This window comes from Punica granatum, chromosome 4 (assembly GCF_007655135.1).
Source record: "Punica granatum isolate Tunisia-2019 chromosome 4, ASM765513v2, whole genome shotgun sequence".
Lineage (NCBI taxonomy): Eukaryota > Viridiplantae > Streptophyta > Magnoliopsida > Myrtales > Lythraceae > Punica > Punica granatum.
The window spans coordinates 15,130,689-15,153,079 of record NC_045130.1 but is presented as its reverse complement, the minus strand read 5'-3'; the positions used below and the strand labels follow the sequence as shown (position 1 = coordinate 15,153,079).

The 22,391-nt window shown below is 36.2% G+C and overlaps 3 protein-coding genes across 3 annotated transcripts; all 3 read right to left on the bottom strand.

Moving 5' to 3' along the window:
• Nucleotides 1-11,103: 11,103 nt before the first annotated feature.
• On the bottom strand, nt 11,104-11,792 carry LOC116205319 (auxin-responsive protein SAUR68-like). Its single transcript, XM_031537890.1, has one exon. It carries the CDS (start codon nt 11,606-11,608, stop codon nt 11,180-11,182), a length of 429 nt encoding a protein of 142 aa, XP_031393750.1. The 5' UTR covers nt 11,609-11,792; the 3' UTR covers nt 11,104-11,179.
• Nucleotides 11,793-12,942: 1,150 nt separating this feature from the next.
• LOC116204166 (auxin-responsive protein SAUR64-like) lies at nt 12,943-13,359 on the bottom strand. Its single transcript, XM_031536240.1, has one exon. The coding sequence runs from the start codon at nt 13,357-13,359 to the stop codon at nt 12,943-12,945; it is 417 nt and encodes a 138-aa protein (XP_031392100.1).
• A 2,424-nt stretch (nt 13,360-15,783) lies between these two features.
• Nucleotides 15,784-16,206, bottom strand: LOC116204165 (auxin-responsive protein SAUR68-like). The gene has a single exon (XM_031536239.1). It carries the CDS (start codon nt 16,204-16,206, stop codon nt 15,784-15,786), a length of 423 nt encoding a protein of 140 aa, XP_031392099.1.
• Nucleotides 16,207-22,391: the final 6,185 nt, after the last annotated feature.

Below are 22,391 nucleotides of genomic sequence, written 5' to 3'. Positions count from 1 at the left end.
TCGTGTATTTTGATAGGCTATTAACCGAAAGAATAAACTTTATGGTTAATTAATCACATCAGCGCACTATACTAATTAACCACTGTCGACAGTAACTCAAGAACACACAGAAATTGACAATCCGGGACAATGACTAACCTCGTTTACCATGTAATTGTTAATCATACATTATAACTAATTACCACGTTTATTATGTCCCTATCACAATTTGATCGTGGGGTTTACAGTGGAAAAGTATATCAGATATATAGCCGCCAAATAAGGAATTAATTACATAGCAATAGGGCAAGAAGGTCTTTTTCAGCCTGGTCGGAACCATATTATACTTGGTTAGGATACGTCGACTCTACGTGACAGGCTGAGTTATATCTCGACTTACATGAGAGATCCAGTTAGTTCAGCTTTTGTTTAGAGACTGAATTAAGCCGCCCGGCACGAGAGACAAAAACCGTTGGAATTCCTTACTCAATTACTTCTTCTTTTTTCTTTTCTTTTTAGTGGAAAAAGTGTGGGGTCGTATAATTGGAATTCAAAATAGGACAGCTGAAATTGGATGCTTCTACTATACTTTTATTTCCACGGGATGACTTATTAAGCTGAAGCATCAGGATGGACTTGATGATATTGATATTGATTGCGGTCGGTTGGACCGGTCAGGCTCACCAGCTTGGCTAGCTGCAGGTAGCAAGGCGTCGCCATGCATGCAGCCTCGACCGTGGCTTGCGATGGTCTCTGGACGTGGCCGACCATGGCCAGTATTCATATGTTAATTCGTTCAAATTGATCGAAACGACTAAGGCAGTTTTAAAGTCACCAACAAGAAATATACAGATAAAAGGTACGTTCGTTTTTCTAAATTAATTAGGCCCGGCTCAGGACGCTTTCGAGGCCATTAAATCAAGAAGGACTCTTCCTTTGGCTCCTTGATGGGTCAATATATTACTCTCTTGTTTTCCTCTCTTTTTTTTTTTTTAGGTCTGTGTGCTGCCTTTTTGTACCTGATGAGTTGAAATGTGTTCTCCCGTAGTTTGAATTAAATAAAGCAAAAAATAGAAATTGCTATGCTCATAGATCTGAATTAGTGACATACAAACACAAAATAAGTGGATCAGATGTATAAATTTTTATGTTTATATCATGTGGTGAATTTCGTGTGCACCAAGATACTCAATTACTAATAATAAAAAATGTGTAGTACAGTGGTCCACGATGTCACCTGATAACTCAGAGATTTTATATTCAATATTCGTTATGGGACTACATGTGCTCCTTCAATTAGAAAAAAGTCTTATATGTGATGGGTATATCACGTGTCAATCTCACGAGCCAATAAGTGTTCACCCATTCTTATTATTTTTTAGAAATATCATTAAAAAAACTATTGCAAATAATAATAAAATTATACGTGTCTTGTGATATAATGTCACGTGATATGTCTGTTACACACAATATATTTTCATTTATTAATTATTAAAAATTTTATTTATTATACTAAATTCATAACCTCCCTGAAAAAAATACTCAATCACCCGAAACCCTAAAAACCCTAAAACCTGATTTTCTATATGGCTTCCTCCCGATTCGTGCTGAAATATTCTTCCCCCTAGATTTTGGGGATGCATCCAAGATTTACCCTAATTATATAGAGAAATTTATCAATTAATTTCTATTTACAGGGCTAAAGCCCAATTAAATTAAGGGTAAATTGTACCGGTGGTCCAAAATATTTTACAAATGTTTCATGATGATCCAAAAAGTTTTTTTCGCTACATGATGGTACAAAATGTTTCAAAGTTGTTTCATGATGGTACAAACCGTCAACTCGAGCTTGACGCCGTCAAGCCGACGCTGACGTGGCTACTACGTGTCACCTCTTTGCTGATGTGGCCGAAAATTTTTAAATAATTGAAAAATTTTAAAACTTTTAAAAATAATTTTAAAGGGGGAAAACGGGGAAAAATAATTTTAGAGAAATTTAAAAAAAGAAAAAAAAAAAAAAATTTAAAAAAAAAAAAAAATTATTTAAAAAAATTAAAAAAAAATTTAAAAAAAGGAAATTTTTTAAAAATAATTTTAAAATTTTCAAAATTTTTAAATAATTTTTTTATTTTCTCTAAATTTTTACTATTTTTTGTATTTTTGTATTTATTAAATTTTAAAAAAAATTAAAATTTTCAAAATTTTAAAATAATTTTTTATTTTTTTTCAAAATTTTTACTCTTTTTTGTATTTTTTAATTATTTTTTGTATTTTTTTGGACTTTTTAAAATTTTATTTTCTCTTAAATGACGTTGCGCACTATGATTGGTTCCACGTAACAAAAGTGACACATAGGACGCGCCACGTCAGCAAAATGTTAACGGCGTCAGGGCCAATTGACGGTTTATACCATCATGAAACAATTTTGAAATATTTTGTACCATCATGTAGCGAAAAAAACTTTTTGGACCATCATGAAACATTTGTAAAACATTTTGGATCACCGGTGCAATTTACCCTTAAATTAAAAAGAACATAAACGAAATGTGACCACTCCTACATGATCGCCTAACAACAAGGAGTCTAACCCGTCTGATTTTAGAAAAAATTTTAACTCTATTCCACTCTACTCCACTTTAACTCAATTTATCTTCAATTCAACAACACAATTATTACTTTTTCCTTTTTCTTCAATTTTTTTAACTCTTCAATTCAATTTTCAATACTAAATTATCTCATCATTAATTTTTCCTATAATTCAACAACACAATCATTACTTTCTCTCAACTATTCATTACTTTTTCACACATTTTCTCATAATTCAACAACACAATCATTATAAATCAATTAAAACCAAAACTCAACTCAACTCAACTCAACTCAACTCTAAAACCAAACATAACCAAGCCATTAGAAATCGAAACAAGGATATGAGTGCCGAAAGGGAGGGGAATGGCTCGCAATGCAAGCCAATAAACACCAAAGTTCCCTTCACGGAGCGTATGTTGGATGCGAACCTCCTAATCCTTCGAGATCAGACTCATGTATATATCATCATCAAATGATGAAAAGGGCCACAAACCGCATTCGTCTGAAAGAATTAAAAGAATCATTCATATCTATGTTTTGTTTTATGGGAAAAAGATATTTTTGGTCCTATAAGTTTAGCATTCAGTCAATTTTGATCCTATAAGTTTTAAAAGTATTGAATTAGTCATATACATTTGATTTGTAAGGCAATTTTGGTCAATTTTGTGACTTATAGAACCAAAACTATTTTTCTTTTTCGAAATTTATATGACTACATTTTAATTGAAAGCCAACTTATAGGTTAATAATGTCTTTTTTAAAACTTATAAAACCGAAACTATATTACGGAGCAAACGTATAAGACTGATTCGGAAATTTTAAATCTGGGTAAATTACACTAGTGGTCCAAAAAGTTTTAATAATGTATTAGGTTGGTCCAAAAAGTTTTTTTTGCTACTTGATGGTACAAAATGTTTCGAAGTTGTAACATGATAGTACAAACCGTCATCTCGCCATTGACGCCGTCAAGCCAACACTGATAGTGCAAAACCGATTTTTGTGGGATGTTATATGATGGTGCAAAATGTTTTAAAGTTGTATCTTAATAGTACAAAATGTTTTAAGTTATGATGATGTAAAATTTACAGTCTTGTAAAGGTCGGCTTGACGGTGTCAATGGCGAGATGACGGTTTGTACTATCATATTATAACTTTGAAACATTTTGTACCATCAAATAGCAAAAAAAACTTTTTGGACTATCAATGTAATTAACCTTTTAAATCTTTTAGGACCAAAATTGACTGAATGTCAAACTTATAGGATAAAAAATATCTTTTTCATTTGTTTTATTATGCAAATTTAAAATTAAAAAGTACATGGTTATTGAATTCATAACTCAGGATAAGAGACCATCCATTCCATTTTTTTTTTTGGTGGAACCCCTCATTTCCCTTGCTCTTTTTTTAAAATTTTCATTTAAATTTTTGTATCTCATCCTGGTTAATTCATTGAAACTATAGTCACTATTTTTTATGGATCTTGTCAGAAGCTTCCTTTTACTTCTAAAATTTTCCATTATTAGTTTCAGTGTTACTGTTCTTGATCGATATTGTACTTTTTTTTGTTAATATCTTTTATTTTTCTACCATATCCTATAGCTAAAACTGAAAATGCCGAGAATGCCGAGTAAACGTATTTTTACAATAGCAACATATATCTTTTCAAAATTCTAGAATATTGCAATAAGAAACACTTCATCAGTAAATTAGTAAATGAAAACAAGGGTAAATTGCATCGGTGGTCCAAAATGTTTTACAAATATTTCATGATGGTCCAAAAAGTTTTTTTCGTTACATGATGGTACAAAATGTTTCAAAGTTGTTTCATGATGGTACAAACCGTCAACTCGAGCTGACGCCGTTAACATTTTGCTGACGTAGCGCGTCATATGTATCACTTTTGTTACGTGGAACCAATCATAGTACGCCACGTCATTTAAGACAAAATAAAATTTTAAAAAGTCCAAAAAAATACAAAAAAAAATACAAAAAAAGAGTAAAAATTTTGAAAAAAAAAATTATTTTTAATTTTTTAAAAAAATAGAAAAAAAGACAAAAAGAGAAAAAGGGAGAAAAAAAAGAAAAAGAAAGGAGGGAAAAGGGGGAAAAGGGGAAAAGGAGGGGGAAAAAGGGGAAGGGGGGGAAAAGGGGAAAGAGGGGGGGGAGGGGGAAAAAGGGAAAGGGGAACAGGAAAGAGGAAGGAAGGGGAAGAGGAAAGGGGAAAGAAGGGGAAGAGGAAAGGGGAAAGAAGGGGAAGAGGAAAGGGGAAAGGGGGAGAAAAGGAGGGAAAAGGAGGGGGAAAAAGGAGGGAAAAAAAGGAAAAAGAAGGAAAGGGGGGAAAAAGAAGGGGAAAATTTTCAAAAAGGGGAAAGAATTGAAAGTTTTACTCTTTTTGTATTTTTTGTATTTTTTAAAATTTTTAAAATTTTTAAAAAGAATTTTCAAAATTTTAAAAATAATTTTCTAATTTTCAAAATTTTAAAATATTTTTTTATTTTTTTTTCAAAATTTTACTATTTTTTTCAAAATTTTTACTCTTTTTTGTATTTTTAAAATTATTTTTTTTGTATTTTTTTGGACTTTTTAAAATTTTATTTTGTCTTAAATGACTTGACGCACTATGATTGGTTCCACGTAACAAAAGTGACATATAGGACGCGCCACGTCAGCAAAATGTTAACGGCGTCAACTCGAGTTGACGGTTTATACCATCATGAAACAATTTTGAAACATTTTGTACCATCATGTAGCGAAAAAAACTTTTTGGACCATCATGATATATTTGTAAAATATTTTGGACCACCGGTGCAATTTACCCTGAAAACAAATATATTGTACAAGCATGTAAAGCATGGGTAACATTCTAGGGTGTATTACAAGCAATGAGATTGGCATTTTTATGGCATGATATAGTAAAACTGGCATACCCATTTCTTTGAGCAACGCATCCGTCACTTATTTATATTTTTCACTATGCTACAATCTTTGAAAAGAAAATCTCAATTATTTTGGAAATATTATAAGATGATAATAAATTCTAAATTAAGATGTCGAGAGAAAATAAAATTAGGATATGTATATATTACTCGAATTTGCTGTAAAAACGGTCCATTCTCCAAAGATGTCAATGTATATAATTTTAGAAATATTAATAAATTTTTCCAAAATAAGTTGGCTTTGACAATTTGTATAATGTATATATCGCTCGAATTTAAAATATAAAAAGTACGATGACATTGAACAAAACTCCAAATTCCAAATTGAAAGACTAATTTCAAGTTAATAATTATATAGGGCCTAAAATTAGTTCCGGAAAATTAATTGATTAAAATAAGGAACTTTCTTGATAAACTTCTGAGTACATGCATCACTTCACTTATTTATTCACAAAATCTGGATATCATATCGAAAGAATTTGTGACATTTTCATTTCAAAGTTTAGTGTGAACGATGGGAACTATAAGGATTTAAACACACTTTCTCTTGTCACCGGACATGCCAACAAGTTAGCAAAGGATGTTAGATATATGTTAGATGATTCTGAGTCAATTCTTCGACTTAATTTGAACATATTTATCTAGAATAAAAAATGATATTTTTTCGGTAAATTTATTTTCCATACATACATTTATGTCATGTATAAACATTGATGCTTTTCTAGTACAATTAATTTTCATATATAAATCAACGAATAATGAGATCTTTCTCACGAATTGATTCCAAATATAGTGCGAATAAAATGAGTGTAGATGGTATCAAATGGTTATAGACTAGTAGATTTGCAAAGGAATTTCCCCCTTTGGGCAGAATTTTCTGTCGATAAGGGCACATTTTATTGTGGTTATATATATATATATATATATATATATTTATTTATTTATTTCCCGGGTGATATATATTAACATCTGATTTTATATACTGTGGTAATTTTAATTGTTCAAACATTACTTGTGAGTTAAAATAATTTAAATTTATGTAGGCAGAAAATAATAAAAGATTTTATCTTGCATTGTTTGCGCAAAGAGCGGATTTCACCTAATTTTGAGTATTTTTTACCTTTCTCTTTTTGATTATTTTTTGTGCAAATTTTTTTTTTTAAAAAAGAAATATGCCTCCTAATATGTTTACAACCAAAATTGAAAGTTGTTTCAAATTTAAATATGCACTTTCAAATTTATATTGTTTATAGCCAAAAGTAATTTCCGTTATCTATCGCGTCACTTGTATATATTTTTAAATTTCTAAAACTAAATTTAATAATTTAGAAAATTAAATAAAAAATTTAAAAATAAAAAATGAAAAAAAAAAACAAAAAAGCAGCAGATCAATTAAGAAGAGGAGAGGTGGGGGGCAACATCGATGACCATTCTATTCTCTCCTATTCACTCTTAATTTTTAAATTTTTTGAAATTATTTTATTTTCTATAAATTAGTAAGGATAAAAGGAAAATAATTAAATGGATGGAAAAGTGATGGAAAACAAATAACTTAATGGAGAAAACGAAATTAACCTTAAACAAAACATATCAGAAAGTATATGTTTAAATTTCAAATATTTTTCATTTTTTGCTATAAAAAAAACAAGGGGAAAATTATTCTCTTTTTTTTTTTTATCTTCCCATATTTTTCGAGTGTCGACCTGTCAAAAAGTGAAATGTGGAAAAAAAAAAAAGAGGAAAAAACTTCATCCAGAAAAAGGGATAAAGAGAAATTGGGAAGGAAGATTGATGATGAGGGCAGATGGGGGCTTAAATATTATTATATTACGGGAATTATGGTGACAGTGATTGACCATACGGTTCATTAGCACTTTATGGTTGACAATGTCGGTAAGAGCAATAAGTTAGCAATTCATGGGAAATCGTCCGACCAAAGTCCTAATTCCCCATTTCGATACCCCAAAAAAAGGGTGTCAGACCCAAATACGATAGAGTTTTAAGGCAGTTCACATTTGGCCAAATACTATCTTATACAAGTATAAACGAGAAAATTTAAGATAGCGAGAATTTTATTTTCATTGGACCGACTAGATACATGCTTAAATTAGTCGGGACTTATTAAGTTTTCAAATACTAGATGATACGGACGGAAGTGTATACTAACATAAATATGTTGGCTAAGGAAGAAAACTGAAGGGGGTTCACATGCCAACACGGGAATAAAACAAGTGTATACAAAATCCATACAAAGGTTTTTCAATCAATATGGCTAAAAATCATCATTTTTTTTTTTTAAGAATCATGAATGATGTGGTGGATAAAATCGATGACGGTTACGAATTTAGGCTAGTTGAGAGTATTTTCCTCATATTAAGCGTGTGCTCATATATCCAATACAATATGATTAGTTTGATCTATATTGGTTTGAGACTAAACGAGAATCTCTCGATTTGTTGGCATGATCCACGAAGAAGATAGATAGTCTCGACCACCCCCAAGAATATCAGGCTTTTGAGGACAATTTTGCCGTGTCATTTTAAGGGTGAAATTGTCGGCAGATCATCTAGTAGGCATGTGAAGGACAACTAGATCTGGGACAAAACATGCAGGGTATGGGGAACTAAAGTAGATTGAGATGTGTGACTCAAATCTAAGAATATCTTTAATGATATACTTTTTAGCCTCTCTATCCATGCGCAGAATCAAGCATACCCTGCTTTCTCAGGTCGCATCCCATTCCAAACACCTGTTCCCTTACTGATACAAACACAAACATAATTGTCTACAAACATTATGATCTGAATGAACTTCTCAGTTGAAAATTCTCTCCTCGTATTTGCTATGGGGGTCCAATTAAAGGGTATCGAGCATTGGGTGAAGTCGATTTCTCGAACCGTATGTCTAAGCATAACATTGAAAACGGAGTTCGGGTGACTCATGCTGGGGGACTTCCTGCAGTTTCCTAGCTCTGATGTGGAATTATTGTCTGGTGTCTGGTGCTGTAACATTCATCGCTGCCAATTATCAGTCAAGTTATGATCTAGGATTATACAATAATGGGTCGTCATCCTGATTTTGACAGAATATTATCAAGCTGAATAAAGTTATTTGAGCCGAATGTTCAATTGCCTGGGAAAGGCAGAAGAATTTCAGTCAATAGACAATCATTTGTTATAGTGGTCTCTAGTTATTGTCATCTATTTCAAGACAATGTACATCTTACGTTTCTGTTTCTCGTGTTGAGGACAAACTGCTCAAAGTGAAAATACGATGAAGGTTAAAAATGGGAGAGACCATATTGCGAGGATTTGTATCATATATATACATACATACATATATATATATATGTACAGGACGACAACTCAGTAAGCAAAAATAAGTATATGTTGGCTGGTGAGTTCTTGACATGAAGAAGCCGATGATAAGCATCGACTAGTAGCAATGGTATTAAGCAGAGCCCTCGCTAAGCTTTCTGTCACACCTCTTTGTATGAGGGAGACTATATATTCCATCAAGATCGAATCGCATGGCATCACGAGAGGGCCGTTGCTTGGCAGGCCAAACTCCTCTTCGGACATCCTGAAGAGCTCCCGGAAGACGTTATGGTTAATGTACTCCAGCGGTAACGGAAATCGTTTCCCGTCAGTACTATAGACAACGAAATGTCCTTTCTCAGCAAGGCTTGGTTTATCAATTCTCGGGAAAGATATTCTTTTCCTCCCCTTGGCTGCTCTGTCCTGCCACTTCTTAGCCATCATAACGAGCTTCTTTGGGCTGATCATGCTGTTCTACTTCTAGGAAGTAATAATGTAGGATTTAGCAGCTTCTCTGGTGGAGGAGGATATAAGAAGATTTATTTGATGAACTTGTCTGCTTGAGGAGATGAGGAAGGCTTGGTTTATATGGAGAAGGCATTAGAAGCTCCATCAAATGTATCTTTCATTGTCCCGGCATTTCATAGGAAAGCCATTTGAGCTGTTAAGCTACGGAACCAACCATGTCTTTTCCTGTGAAGAGGGAGATAGCAGAAAAAACAGGAGAGGATATTATTTAGGCTATGTTTGGTGGTTACACTTTGCAGGACCTTAGCTTGCATGCTGGGAATTCTCATGATAACCATGTGATTAGTTATATTGGAATCGAGATTGAACTAATGTTGTTCTTGTCTTGTTTCTTCCACAACACTTCCGTTGAAGCACACCACCGGAGGATGATATCCTAGAGCATGTAAGTAGTTATAGGAAAATCGTAAAAGAGCCCAAAAATATCGATCAAATAGAATAACAAGGCCCGCAATGTCCCACATTCAATCCAAAAGCATCAAACGAAAAGTTCACTTCATATTATCTCAGTGAGAACTGATAATGATTTTCAACCCTGTTAACCGTGTCTTATAGACGTCTCAAATTTCATTCATAAATTTTGAGTTATATATATGTTATTGTTGAAGTGGGAAGAGGAAAAGTGGGGCTTTGTTTGAATGGAGAAGGCACCAGAAGTGACTTTTTCATTTTGTCGGGAGCTCCAAAGAAAGTCATGTGATTAGTTAAACTACAGTGTCAAACATCTGTTCAAAGAGGAAGCTTATGAAGAAGAAGATACTTAGCCCTCCGACGGTGTCTGGTGGTTATAGAACATTGCTGGACCTAACAGGAGGTTCATAAAACCATGAAATCCCATAACCTGGAAAGATTAAACACATTATGATTTTGATGAATATGATCAAAACGATCACAAAGTCATAACAGTGAATAAAAAGGGTTTGATTTCTCTTTTCTTTTCTTTTTTTCTTTTTTAAACCTCGAACCTAGAACTGAGAAGCTTGAGACAGTGTGGAACAAAGTAGTTATATGTGGATTTTAAGGAGTACTATGAATGCAATCGATCTGGCCCAACTCAAGACACGATTCAGTGATTTGGCATATTCATGCATCACATAACATAATAACTTCGGAACCGATAATGAATAGCCTCTGAACTAAACAAACAGAGGCTTGTGGCTCAAACTGGCCCAATTACTGGTGGCTGGCGCTGTTGTTTGTGTCTCATCAGAGGTGCAAGGCCACATTCCATTCAAACTCCTGTCCTGCAATCGTTGAAAGGCAAAATGAGTTTGCAACTCGGAGTTTCCAAAGAGATTTCGCTTCGTATCTTTGCTTCCACTGTTGTGTATAAAGATATTATGCTTCACCCAATTGTTGAATTTCAGAAACTTGCAACAGAAATTTGATGTTTACATTCGCTGCTAATATATCATGCTGTCAGTTATGGGTTTCAGTCTGCGGTTGCATCCGTGTTGTTAAATAAGGTTTAGTTCCAGTGTAACTCCTCGGATTTGTATTGTAGACATAGATGTGCGAGCGTTCAGTCACCAGTGAAATAAAGTAATTACGTGCAGAACAAAGGGCACTTGTAATTTGTGTCTCTCTGTTGGTGAATGTCTTGCTCGACTATCTGTTAGATCAAAACCACAAACGACAACAGAAACCAAGAATGTTGACATTGTATGAGACTATTTAGGTAATGGGAATCTGTATCTGCTTTTGTTGTTGAAAGGGCAGAGATCTTAATATTTGTCAAATGTAACAAAGATCTGTATCATAAAATCTGCTGTGAAGAATGTTATTTCAAAATCTGTCTACGTATTATACAATAGTGTAACTCTTCTCCAATCAGTACACAGGGACAAGCGAATGTCGGCTATTTAGTTCTTGACAGGATGAAGCCGATAGCAAGCACCAATATGTAGCAGCTGAATCAAGTAGAGCTCTCTCCAGACTTTCTGACACGCCTTTTCGAACAACGGAGAGTATATAATCCATGAAGACGGAATCGCATGGCATCATGATCGGCCCGTCACTTGAAAGCCCAAACTCTTCTTCGGATCTCTCAAGAAGCTCTTGAAATATGCGGGTGTTTATGTAAGCCAATGGTATCATGAACCGTTTCAGATCGGAGCTGTAGACCACAAAGTGCCCTTTATCAGCTACTTCCCTTTTTCCTTCTGCATCGGTTCTTGGAAAGGAAATCCCTTTTCTCCCTTTTGCTGCTAGTTTCTGCCATTTCTTGGCGAGCTTGATGAGCTTCTTAGGACTGATCATGTTGTCTCAGCAGACTTGGCTGGATCCAACGACTGTGTAAGAAGCAGGATGCGAGATCTTTGAACTATGAGAGATGGAAGGTTTATGGTGAGTTGATGGAGATACGGAGATGGTAGTGGCTATATATGGAGAGAGGCCTCAGACATTCCAACAGACATTAGCTTCTTCTTGTCTTGTGAGCTTGAAGGAAACCCATTTGATCAGTCAAATCGGAGTTAAAGTTGTTTTCAATAATGTTCATGCTTCTTTAAGTTCTGTCCAGTTGTTGCAGGACATCACTAATTTGTGGACCCATACTAGAGGGCATGGAAAGGGGAATTATTTCGTATCCATTTCTCGCCCCTAGCGAAGTCTTAATGGAGGCGCTTGATTAGCATATCATTATCTCCATGTTTCTAAACTGCCTAGGAAATCATCGCCATGTGATTAGTTAACTCGGAAACAAGATTTGCGTGTTATCTCCTTACTTCATCATGCATGGCCACAAAATCAGCTCCAAGGAAGCATAAGATGAATTATTTGTTGGGTTTGCCTCTTAGTTGCACAAGATAGCAAATCCGTGGACCCGGATGATCTTAGATGACAAATTCTCCTACAACACTCAAAGATCCTAAACTAGCAGCATGACAACAGGGGCATATACGTGCTTTAACTGTTCTGGAGCTAGATCTAAACGAGAGCATGTGCTAAAAGATAAACAAGATGGAAAACAACAAGGTATAGTTGAAGAATAATCTCGTTAAAGTCATTGTAAGTCATAAATCAAGGACAGACCTTTTTCGGTCATGATAATTGGCGCTGCTTCTATCCTTGGAGGATCCTATTAGTTCTGGAACATATCGATAAGAACAGAGAGGCCCCCTGGCATTATGCAGCCACAATAACTAATGCCTTTACCGCCATTTAACGGATCTACCTTCAGTGGCGTCACTAATTACTTTGTCTTGCACTCTTTTAACAATCATGGTTTACTTGCCATTGCATCACAATTAAAATTATGGTGTACTTGGAACTTGTTCCCGCCATGAGGTTCTTGTCTGAGGTTCACAAAAGAGCTTCTCGATAACCGGGTTTGATTTAATATCTTGAGATTTCTGAAATGAAAACTCTGCTAAAAGGAAAAATGTTATGCATGATTAAAACTTTCAGAATTTAATCGATTATCTGATCCCGGTAATCAAGAAGTTCGAGGAAGAAACAACCAAAACGCAAGCGATAGTATAAGGTTACCTGGAAAGTGATTTTGCTTCACTTTCCCAAGCATCTAATTCCATATATATATTTACGCGTTGACATTTTGCATATATTCTTTATAAAGTTTCTTTCTGCTGTAATCAGTAAGTCGAGACGAGTAAATGCTGGGATTTCGGCTCCTGAGAAGAAGAAGCAGATAACGAGCGCTGCCTTGTAGAGCTAATAGAATCTAGGAGAGCTCTCTCTAGGCTTTCTGCTGCTCCCCTTCGAACAAGTGAGACTATGTATTCCATGAACACTGAATCATCGCTTGATAGACCAAACTCTTCTTCTGACATCTTAAAATGTTCCCGGAAGATGTTACAGTTGACGTACTTCAATGGTATCATAAACTGCTTCCGGTCAGTGCTGTAGGCAACAAAATGTCCCTTCTCAGCCAAATACTCCACACCTGAGTCAATACCACCAGTCTTCGGGAATGAAATTCTTTTTCTTCCTCCAGCTGCAATCCTCCGCCACTTCGTGGACATCTCCAGTAGCTTCTCTGGGTTTATCATATTGTACTATCTCTGGATCAACAAAGTTCGCTGAGACAGAGAGAATGAAGTTACAAATGTCGAACTATTAGAGGAGGATGAGAGTTTTTCTTCTGTGAGTAAAGAAGCAAACAAGCGAGCTGCATAGTGAGTTATGGGTCCAACTCCACCAAACTTTGGTCTTCTTGTGGCTGGAGTTCTTAGGAAAGCCATGTGATTACTTTAATTGGAATCGTACTTCGAACTAACTCTGTTCTTATTTTCTTTATTCTAAATCTCTCCGATACAGAAACAACCAAGAGGAAGCACATTGAGGATGATATCGGTGGCTTGTCAGGTAGCTACATGACATAGATAATTCATGTGGACCAGGTGGTAGGTCTTAGATCACTCCATCTTAAAATTCCCATAAAAGTAAATTGACAAGGCAAGAAGAGGTCTTGCTTATGTGACTAGGTGAACATAACTAACGAATGATGCTCGGTGGTTAGACAAAGTTAAAACGAAACCAGAAGAGTGTAAATCAATGATACAAGAGTTTGATAACTACTGGGAACAGTAGCTTGAGGAGAATAATATAGTTGTCCGGCAAGGTTTTCTATTCCTATTCCGTTTCGTAAAGTGGTTTTGCCTCATTAGTTAACTGCTTTTGTCTTGACATTTATTGGGGATTACATTTGATCCTTTCAATTGTATGAAAAATCACATATTGCTTGATGGAAGTAGAGGTGAGGGACATGTCCAATAATCCATTGGCTTAAGTTTTGGGTTGCAAATGGTCTGAGTCCATATAAGTCCAATCCAACATGTGGTATCGGAGCTCAAAAAGTAACGATCTTGGGGTGACACATTGCAGGCCCACATCACGCCCAACACGAGCCCCGACTCGAGTGCCGCAAGTAGTGCGCCCCGAGTGTGCACCCATAGACTAGATGGGAGCGTGAGGGCGTGTCCGTAACTCAGGGGGGTGGCCCGTAGTCCAATGAGGACTATAGTGTGGGACCCCATGACTAGGTTTGGACATTTAAGGGCACGTGACATGTATAAGATTACACGTTGCCACGTGAGGTTTGGTGATGGAAGTAGCGGTGGGGGGCAAATGAATTGTCCCACACCAGCCCCAAGATAAAAAAGGAAGGGGGTTATATGTGGCAAGACCTTAATACCCACTGGCTTAAGTTTTTTGGGTTACAGATGATCCGAGCCCATGTAAGTTCAGTCCAACATTGCTGAATCTTTCATTTTATATCTCAAATGAACTCAGAACAAAAATAGGTCCGACTATATGCGCAGTTTCAAACAAATTCGAGAGTTTGAATGAAACACCTCAATTATCTCTCTGCACGATGTGCTACCTGTAATAAGCAGTAACCCTTTTCTCCTTTGAGAAATTTCAGCCCTTTAAAATTTTTTTTAACTCTATTTCACTTAACTCCACTTATCTTCAATTCAACAACATAATTATTACTTTTTCTATTTTCTTCAATTTTTTTAACCATTCAATTCAATTTTCAATACTAAATTCTCTCAACTATTCATTACTTTTTCCACAATTCAACAACACAATCATTACTCTCTCTTATCTATTCATTACTTTTTCACACTTTTTTTCATAATTCAATAACACAATCATTAGAAACCAATTAAATCAAAACTCAACTCTAAAACCAAACACAACCGAAACTGGTGAAATTATAGGCACGGTGGGTTTAAGAAAGTTCCATCCATTTAATACAACAGGTAATTTTCTGGATCTGATTCCGAGGCTGCGACTAAGTGGTTTGTCAATATGAATCAAGGCCCTTCATAAACTAAAATCGATGCTATACTTTGGCAAGTTGTTGTCCTTTTTGTGATTATATAAATGCATAGGCAGCAGAGTGAGATATATACGTCTGTCTAATTTTTCTGAAACTTAGGAGTAATTGTTTCTTGTTTTTATCATCATCAAACTGTTTAGATAGAATCAAGGAAGTGTATTTTGCTGTCACTATTCATTTTTCGGAAGCCACTTTCACAGTATCCTAGAAAATCCTTGAGTTAAGCATCTCGTCAGTTCATCGAGATACATTCACCTCATGCAGAAACTATATTATATCCATGTCTTGTGTCCTACTCCGTTACATGTGAGGGTTCTTCTAGAAGAAGAAACTTATATGAATGTGCACTGACATGTTTAATGGAATTGCAGGGAACAAGGAATAGAAAAGAGGTTGCTACTAACAAGAATTCAAAACATGTATTTTGACAGTATTTCAATCTGATTTATGTCTGCACAAAGAAAAGAGAAGAGTAAATGACCATTTTCCATTTGTGAATTTTCTATGAGAAAAACTACACATAATTGATGATTTTTTCATAACAAAAAGAAAAAAAGAATGTACAGACTGCGACTTGCCAAATTTACGAGCATTTACAAGCTCTTGTCAGTTTTGTACATGTTATTCAACCGCAAAGAATACCCTGTTGGCTAATGAAGCTCTGTTGAAGAACCGAATCCAGATTGCAATGGCACGAAGCAATGGAATTGACTAAAGCTTTCTCGAGATCTTTAGTGACCCCTTGTCGGATGAGCAGTACTACAGACTGCATGAAGACTGCATCGCAGGGCACCCGGATGGGCCCATCGCCCGGCAGCCCAAACTCATCCTCAGACATCTTCAGGAGCTGTTGGAAGATTTCATTCCCAAGATACTTTAGGGGTAATGTGAAGCGTTCATCATCGGTTGTGTAGCTGACAAAGTGCCCCTTATGGGCAGGTGAGTCATGGTTCAGCTTATCTTCAGTTCCCAAATAGGAGATTCTTGGACTTCGTCCTAGTTCAGCTTTCTTCTGCCACTTGCTGCCCGATTTTACAAGGCTGATCATACTCGAACTCGAAACAGAAGGCACTGGAAAATGGCTAATGTAGTCTTCTTCTGAGTGTCGAGGAAGTGTAACTGAACTTCTATATATAAGCATGAAGTTCAAGAAAGTTCTGCTTGACTCGTGATTCTTGATGGGTGGGCCGCAAGATTCATCGAGGCAACAGAACTATTCTTTCCTAAGTAATGGATACAGAAAGCACAAAGCTCTCTAGGATGGCGAGAATATCGATCAGTTTCTTAGTCCAGCAACGAATTCTTTAACGGTTTTTCAGGGATCCAATTACAAGGCTGCAACTACCGGTTTTGTCGGGAACGAGTCGTGGCCATTTACAGGGTGGATATTGGTCATTTCAAATTGTTTATGCCTTTTATCTTATAGGATGAAACTGATACCTAGGCAAGATGCTGTTTTATGTGACCAATGCAATATTTAGAAGTAACATATGGAAGTATCCTTGGAACCTTGTAATAACAGATTCTTATGCCCATATGTATGTCCTCAACGAATGGTGATAAAGTGAGGAACTTACTTCTACCTTAAATCTTTGTCAGTTCTTTGGAGTATTCTAAAGTATATTGCTCAATAAACCTTTTGCTTGTTTCATTGCATTTCTATCACGGGAAAACTGTTGATATATGTATTAATATTTGTGCTGTTAAGCCATCAATTCTGCTAAACATGCAGAATCAAATAAACAAAGAGAAGGTCATAGTTATAAACAATATCGAATATAACATGTTTGATCTTTCATAACCTTATGCTTGTAGGAAGGTACACTTTTCTTCAAAGTCACGGAAGCACCTAGTCTCGTAATTAACCTTGATATCCTCCAGAAATAAATTGTTGCCATGACAAAATATAATAAGTAAAAGGACTCACTAAAAAGCTGCCAGAATTCGGAGGATGATGACTCCTTGATGAGCAAATATTAGCAAGAACAGATAGTTTTTGGAATCTGATTCTGAGGCTGCAACTAACTGGTTTGTCAGCACGTGTCAAGGCCCTTCATAAACTAAAATTTGGTGCAACTTTTATTTATAGTTAATGATTTATGTGATCGATGCTATACTTTGGCGAGTTGTAATTTATCATTTTGTGATTAGTTAAATGGAGACAGCAGAATCAAATATATATGTCCGTCTAAGTTTTCTTGTAATTAGTAGTAACTGTTTCTTGTTTCTATCATCGTCAAACTGTTCAGATAGAATCAAGGAAGTGTCTCATGCTGTCAGTATTCCTTATTCAGTCGCCACCTTCAAAGTATTCTTGAAAATCTTTGAGTAAAGCATCTCATTGGTTCATAGAGATCAGTTCACCTCTAAACTATATTATATCCATGTCTGGCATCCTACTCCGTTAAAAGTGAGGATTCTTCCAGAAGAAGAAACTTACATGAATGTGCACTGATATGTTTTATGGAATTGTACGGATCATGGAAAGGAAAGGGGTTGCTATTAATAAGATATATGAACATGTATTTTGATAATATTTTTTATCTGCTTTATGTCCCTCACGGAAAACAGGAAGGATTAAACTTTTCAAGTAGTCTAACACAACAAAGGTCCGGTCTCTATTGTAACAACTAATATATCTTCCTGATATAAGAAAAACTTTTCAAGTGGTTCAAGATATGATTGCAATATCTTGGGTGCCAACTAGCATCGGTGAAAGAATTGTGCAAAACTGCATTCCTCTCATTATTTTCAGCTTGCTTGAGGACCGAAATTTATCCTTAACTACACTTCTCCATGGAACTACTAAATATTCAACATCGAAGCACAAAATGAGAAGGTTTATGGTGAGTAGCACGAGTCAGATTGCATGCTTATAGTACTAGTTGAGTTGTTCACGACGGATGACATATAAAATTCTGGGAATCAATGGCCTTTGGCATTTGAACAGCTAGTTACTAATGAGTGATGACCATTATCCATTTGGCAATTTTCTACAAGAATATCTAGACATCATTGATGAATCTTTTAAAAATAGAAAGAAAAAAATATTATACGGACTGTGACTTGCCAAATTTACAAGCTCTTGTTAGTTTTGTACATGTTATTCAACTGCAAAGAGTGCCCCGCTGGCTAATGAAGCTCTGTTGAAGACTGGAATCCAGATTGCAATGGCATGAAGCAATGGAATCGAGCAAAGCTCTCTCAAGATCTTTAGTGACCCCTTGTCGCGTGTGCAGTACTACATACTGCCTGAAGACTGCATCGCAGGGCATCCGGATGGGCCCATCACCTGGCAGCCCAAACTCGTCCTCAGACATCTTCAGGAGCTGTTGGAAGATTTGATTTCCCAGATACTTCAGGGGTAATGTGAAACGTCTTTCATCAGTCGTGTAGATGACAAATTGTCCCTTATGGGCGGGTGAGTCATGGTTCTGCTTATCTTCACTTTCTAAATAGGAGATTCTTCGACTTCGTCCTAGTTCAGCTATCTTCTGCCACTTGCTGCCCAATTTATGAGGCTGATCATACTTAAACCCGATGCAACAAGGCACAAGAAAATGGCTAATGGAGTCCTCTGAGTGTCGGGGAAGTACAGCGAACTTCTATATATAGGCAGGAAGTTTAAGATAGTTCTGCTTATGTCGTGATTCTCTATGGGGCCCTGCAAGATTCTTCGAGGAAACAGAACCATTCTTTCCATTGTAATGGAAACAGAAAGAACAAAGCTGTCAAGGATGGCGAGGATAAGGACCAGTTTCTTAGTCAGCAACGAATTTGCTGTAACAGTTTTTCAGGGATCCAATTACAAGGCGGCAACTACTGGTTTGTCGGGAACGAGTCGTGGCCTTTCAAAGGTTAGATTTTAGTGCATTTTAAATGATTTATGCTTGTTATCTTATAGGATAAATTCAACACCAAGGCGAGCTACTGTTTTATGTGACCAATGCGATGTTTAGGCGAGTAATATATGGAAGCATCCTTGGAACCTTGTAATATCAGTTTCCTTTTCGCAAATGGCTGTCCTTAATAAGTATGGCAATAAATTGATCAGTAATTCACTTCTATTGTAAATCCTTGTCATTTCTTCGAAGTATTCTGAAATGTCTTCCTCGTTGAACATTTTGCTTTTTTCATTGCATTCCTGTAATCTGATAATGGGAAAGCTGTTCGTGTAGGTATTGAACATGCTGTTAAGCCAACAAGATGAAGGTTATAATCAAATACAATATCGAATATAACATGGTTGGTCTTCCATAACCTTATGCTTGTAGGAAGGTACACCTTCAAAGCCACCAGAGCACCTAGTCTCTGTAATCAGTGTTCTTTGGAGTCCAGAAATAAACTGTCGCCATTGAAAAAATATAATAATAAATAATGAAATTGAAATGAAGCTTTCACTGTTCTGGAGCTAGCTAGAATAAAACAATAATATGTTCTAAAAGATTGACTAATTTTTCGGTTATTATCAATGCTGCTGCCTCCATCTTTGGAGGATTCTATATGTGAATTCTTGGACATATCAATCGGCACAAAGAGTGCCTTGCGTTGCACAAAAACAATAACTAATGCCGCTTACTGCCGTTTAACAGATCCATAGCATCGCTAATATACTTGCTGTTGCATCCCAAGTAAAATTATGGTGTAATTGGAGCTTTATCGTTGCCTGAGGTTCTCGTCGAAGGTTCACGGAGAGCTTCTCAATGTCCTGGGCCTCCCCTGGCTTGATTTCTTTCCCAAGACCTTCTGAACTGAAACTCTGCTAACAAGAAAAATGTTACTTTTGTATGATTAAAACTTTTAGGATTTAATATATTATCTGACCCCGGCAATCAAGAAGAACGAAAAAAAAGCAAAAGCACAAGTGATAGAAAATACATACATGAGAACATTCTGCACTTATTTACAAAGTTTCAATCTGCTTTAATCAGTAAGCAGAGGCAAGTAAAGTGCTGGGATTAGGGTCCTGCATGCAGAAGCAGATAATGAGCGCCGACCTGTAAAAATAAACGAATCTAGGAGAGCTCTTTCTAAGCTTTCTGCAAGTCCCCTTCAAACGACTGAGACTCAATATTTCATGACGATTGAATCACAGCCCCATCGCTTGACAGACCAAACTCTTCATTCTGATATCTTACAAGTTTTACTACTAAACCATGCTCTCTTTGTGATGGGAATCCTCAGGAAAGCCTTATGACTAGTTTAATTGGAATTGTAACTCCAACTTACTCTGTTATTGTTTTGTTTCTTCTATATGTCTCGCTTACAAAACACCCAAGAGGTAGCAGACCGAGGTTGTATGGCTTGTCAGGTAGGTCATACGGCACAGCTTATTTAAATGGACCAGGTGGTAAACGTCTTAGATCACTCTTATCTTAAAAATATCCAATAATGTAATTGACAAAGTGCCAAGACAAGAAGAGGTCTCGCCTGTGTGACTGGGGAACCTTAATTTATCAGATGTCTACTTAGTGCCTATAGAGTTAAAATGGAACAAGAAGAGGGTAAATAAACGAAGAAAGAGTTTGACAAATGCTAGGTAAAGTGGCTCAAGGAGGATAATATAGTGGTCCGGCGAGGTTTTTGCCATTTTCTGTTTCATTTGGTGGTTTTTTTTTCCCTTATTAGTTAACTACTTTTGCCTTGACGTCAATTCGGGATTACCTTTGATCCTTTCCACTGCATGAAAAGTCAAATATTGCTGAACCTGTCATTTTCTGGACACGTTTGAAGTGAATGCAGAACTAAATTAGGACCGACAGTATATGCTGTTTCCAAAAAAATTGAGTGTTTGAATAAGATCATCTTTCTGTGCGATGAAACCGCTGAATTTTTTGCAGTCAAAGCTATATTTCCAAGTTATCACCTTTCATCACCCCACATGTTGGGGATAGTTGAGCATTCCTTGCTCTCTATTAGGTATTAGCTTGAATGAGGTGCTGCAAGATGGAACTTGGGGCTAACAATGACTGCTGGTGCCAAAACCAGCTAATGGGTTGCTGGCTAATGGAACTCCGGTGAAGGCCCGAATTCAGACTGATCTGACACCAAATGACAGAATTGAGCAGAGCTCTCTCCTCCATGAAGGAGAACTACATACCCCATGAAGACTTCACTCGACAGCCCAAACTCCTCCTTGAACATCTGTGTGAGCTTTTAGAATATTTCTTACCCAAGAAATTTTAAGGGTACTGTAAATCGTTGCCACTTGTTTGCTCTTAGTTGATATTTTGTTGTTCGCTCTCTCATTGGTTCTCAGGTACGATAATCTTCGTGTCCTTCCTAGTTCAGCTATCTTCTGCCACTGCTTGCCCATCTTTACAGAAGGCTGATCGTGATTATGTTCAGGTTTATTATGGTGATGAGAAATCGTTACATGAGCTTCACTGAATTGAAGAGGAAAATTATAGGCATGAAGGATTTAGAAAGTTTGGTCCACTTAACTCATGATTCTCCATGTAAAGCTGCACGATTGTTCGACAGAACATAAATGTCCTTTTGACTTTAAGGAAACAGAAAGCACAAAGACAAGGAGAAGTTAGATAAACTAAAACCACTGACTAAAGAACGGCCTGAACAGGACGATGGTTCCTTGTCGAGGAGATATTGGCCATAATTAGCATCTTGACTGGTCTGATTACGAGGCTGCAACTAACCTTTTTTGTCGATACCCTTCATAAAACTGAAATCTAGTGCATCTTCAATTAGTTAAATGATTTATGCGATCTACTAAGTTCTCTGGAACTCAGTAATAATTGTTTCTTGTTTTCATCGTCGTTGAACTCCATAGATAAAATTGAGGAAGTGACTTTTGCTGTTGATATTCGCTATTCTGTGATCTCTTTGACCATATACTAGAAAATCTTAAAGGAAGTATTACGAGATTCCTAGAATCAATCTCGATTGAAATTGTTGTATATTAATTGTAAATTAGTCAGGCTAGGAATCTACAGATTTCTTTCTTAGTTTAGCTCTTTTCCTTCAATGAAGGCCAGCTTGTCTTTTGCCTTCAGCGTGGTGGTCATAGCCCGAGCCCATGTCAGGTAATTCAGACCATTGAGATGGCAGGAGATAAGAGTATTCCCCGGGCTGTCAGAGGAGCTGAGCTTGTAGACCGATGGCACCTCACTCTTGGTGCCTGTCACACCATCCTCTCCTTCCTTCGTCATCTTCAGCCAGACAAATATCGATCGGTTCTCAGAAGCGATGATGCTCTGATACCATCATAGAAAT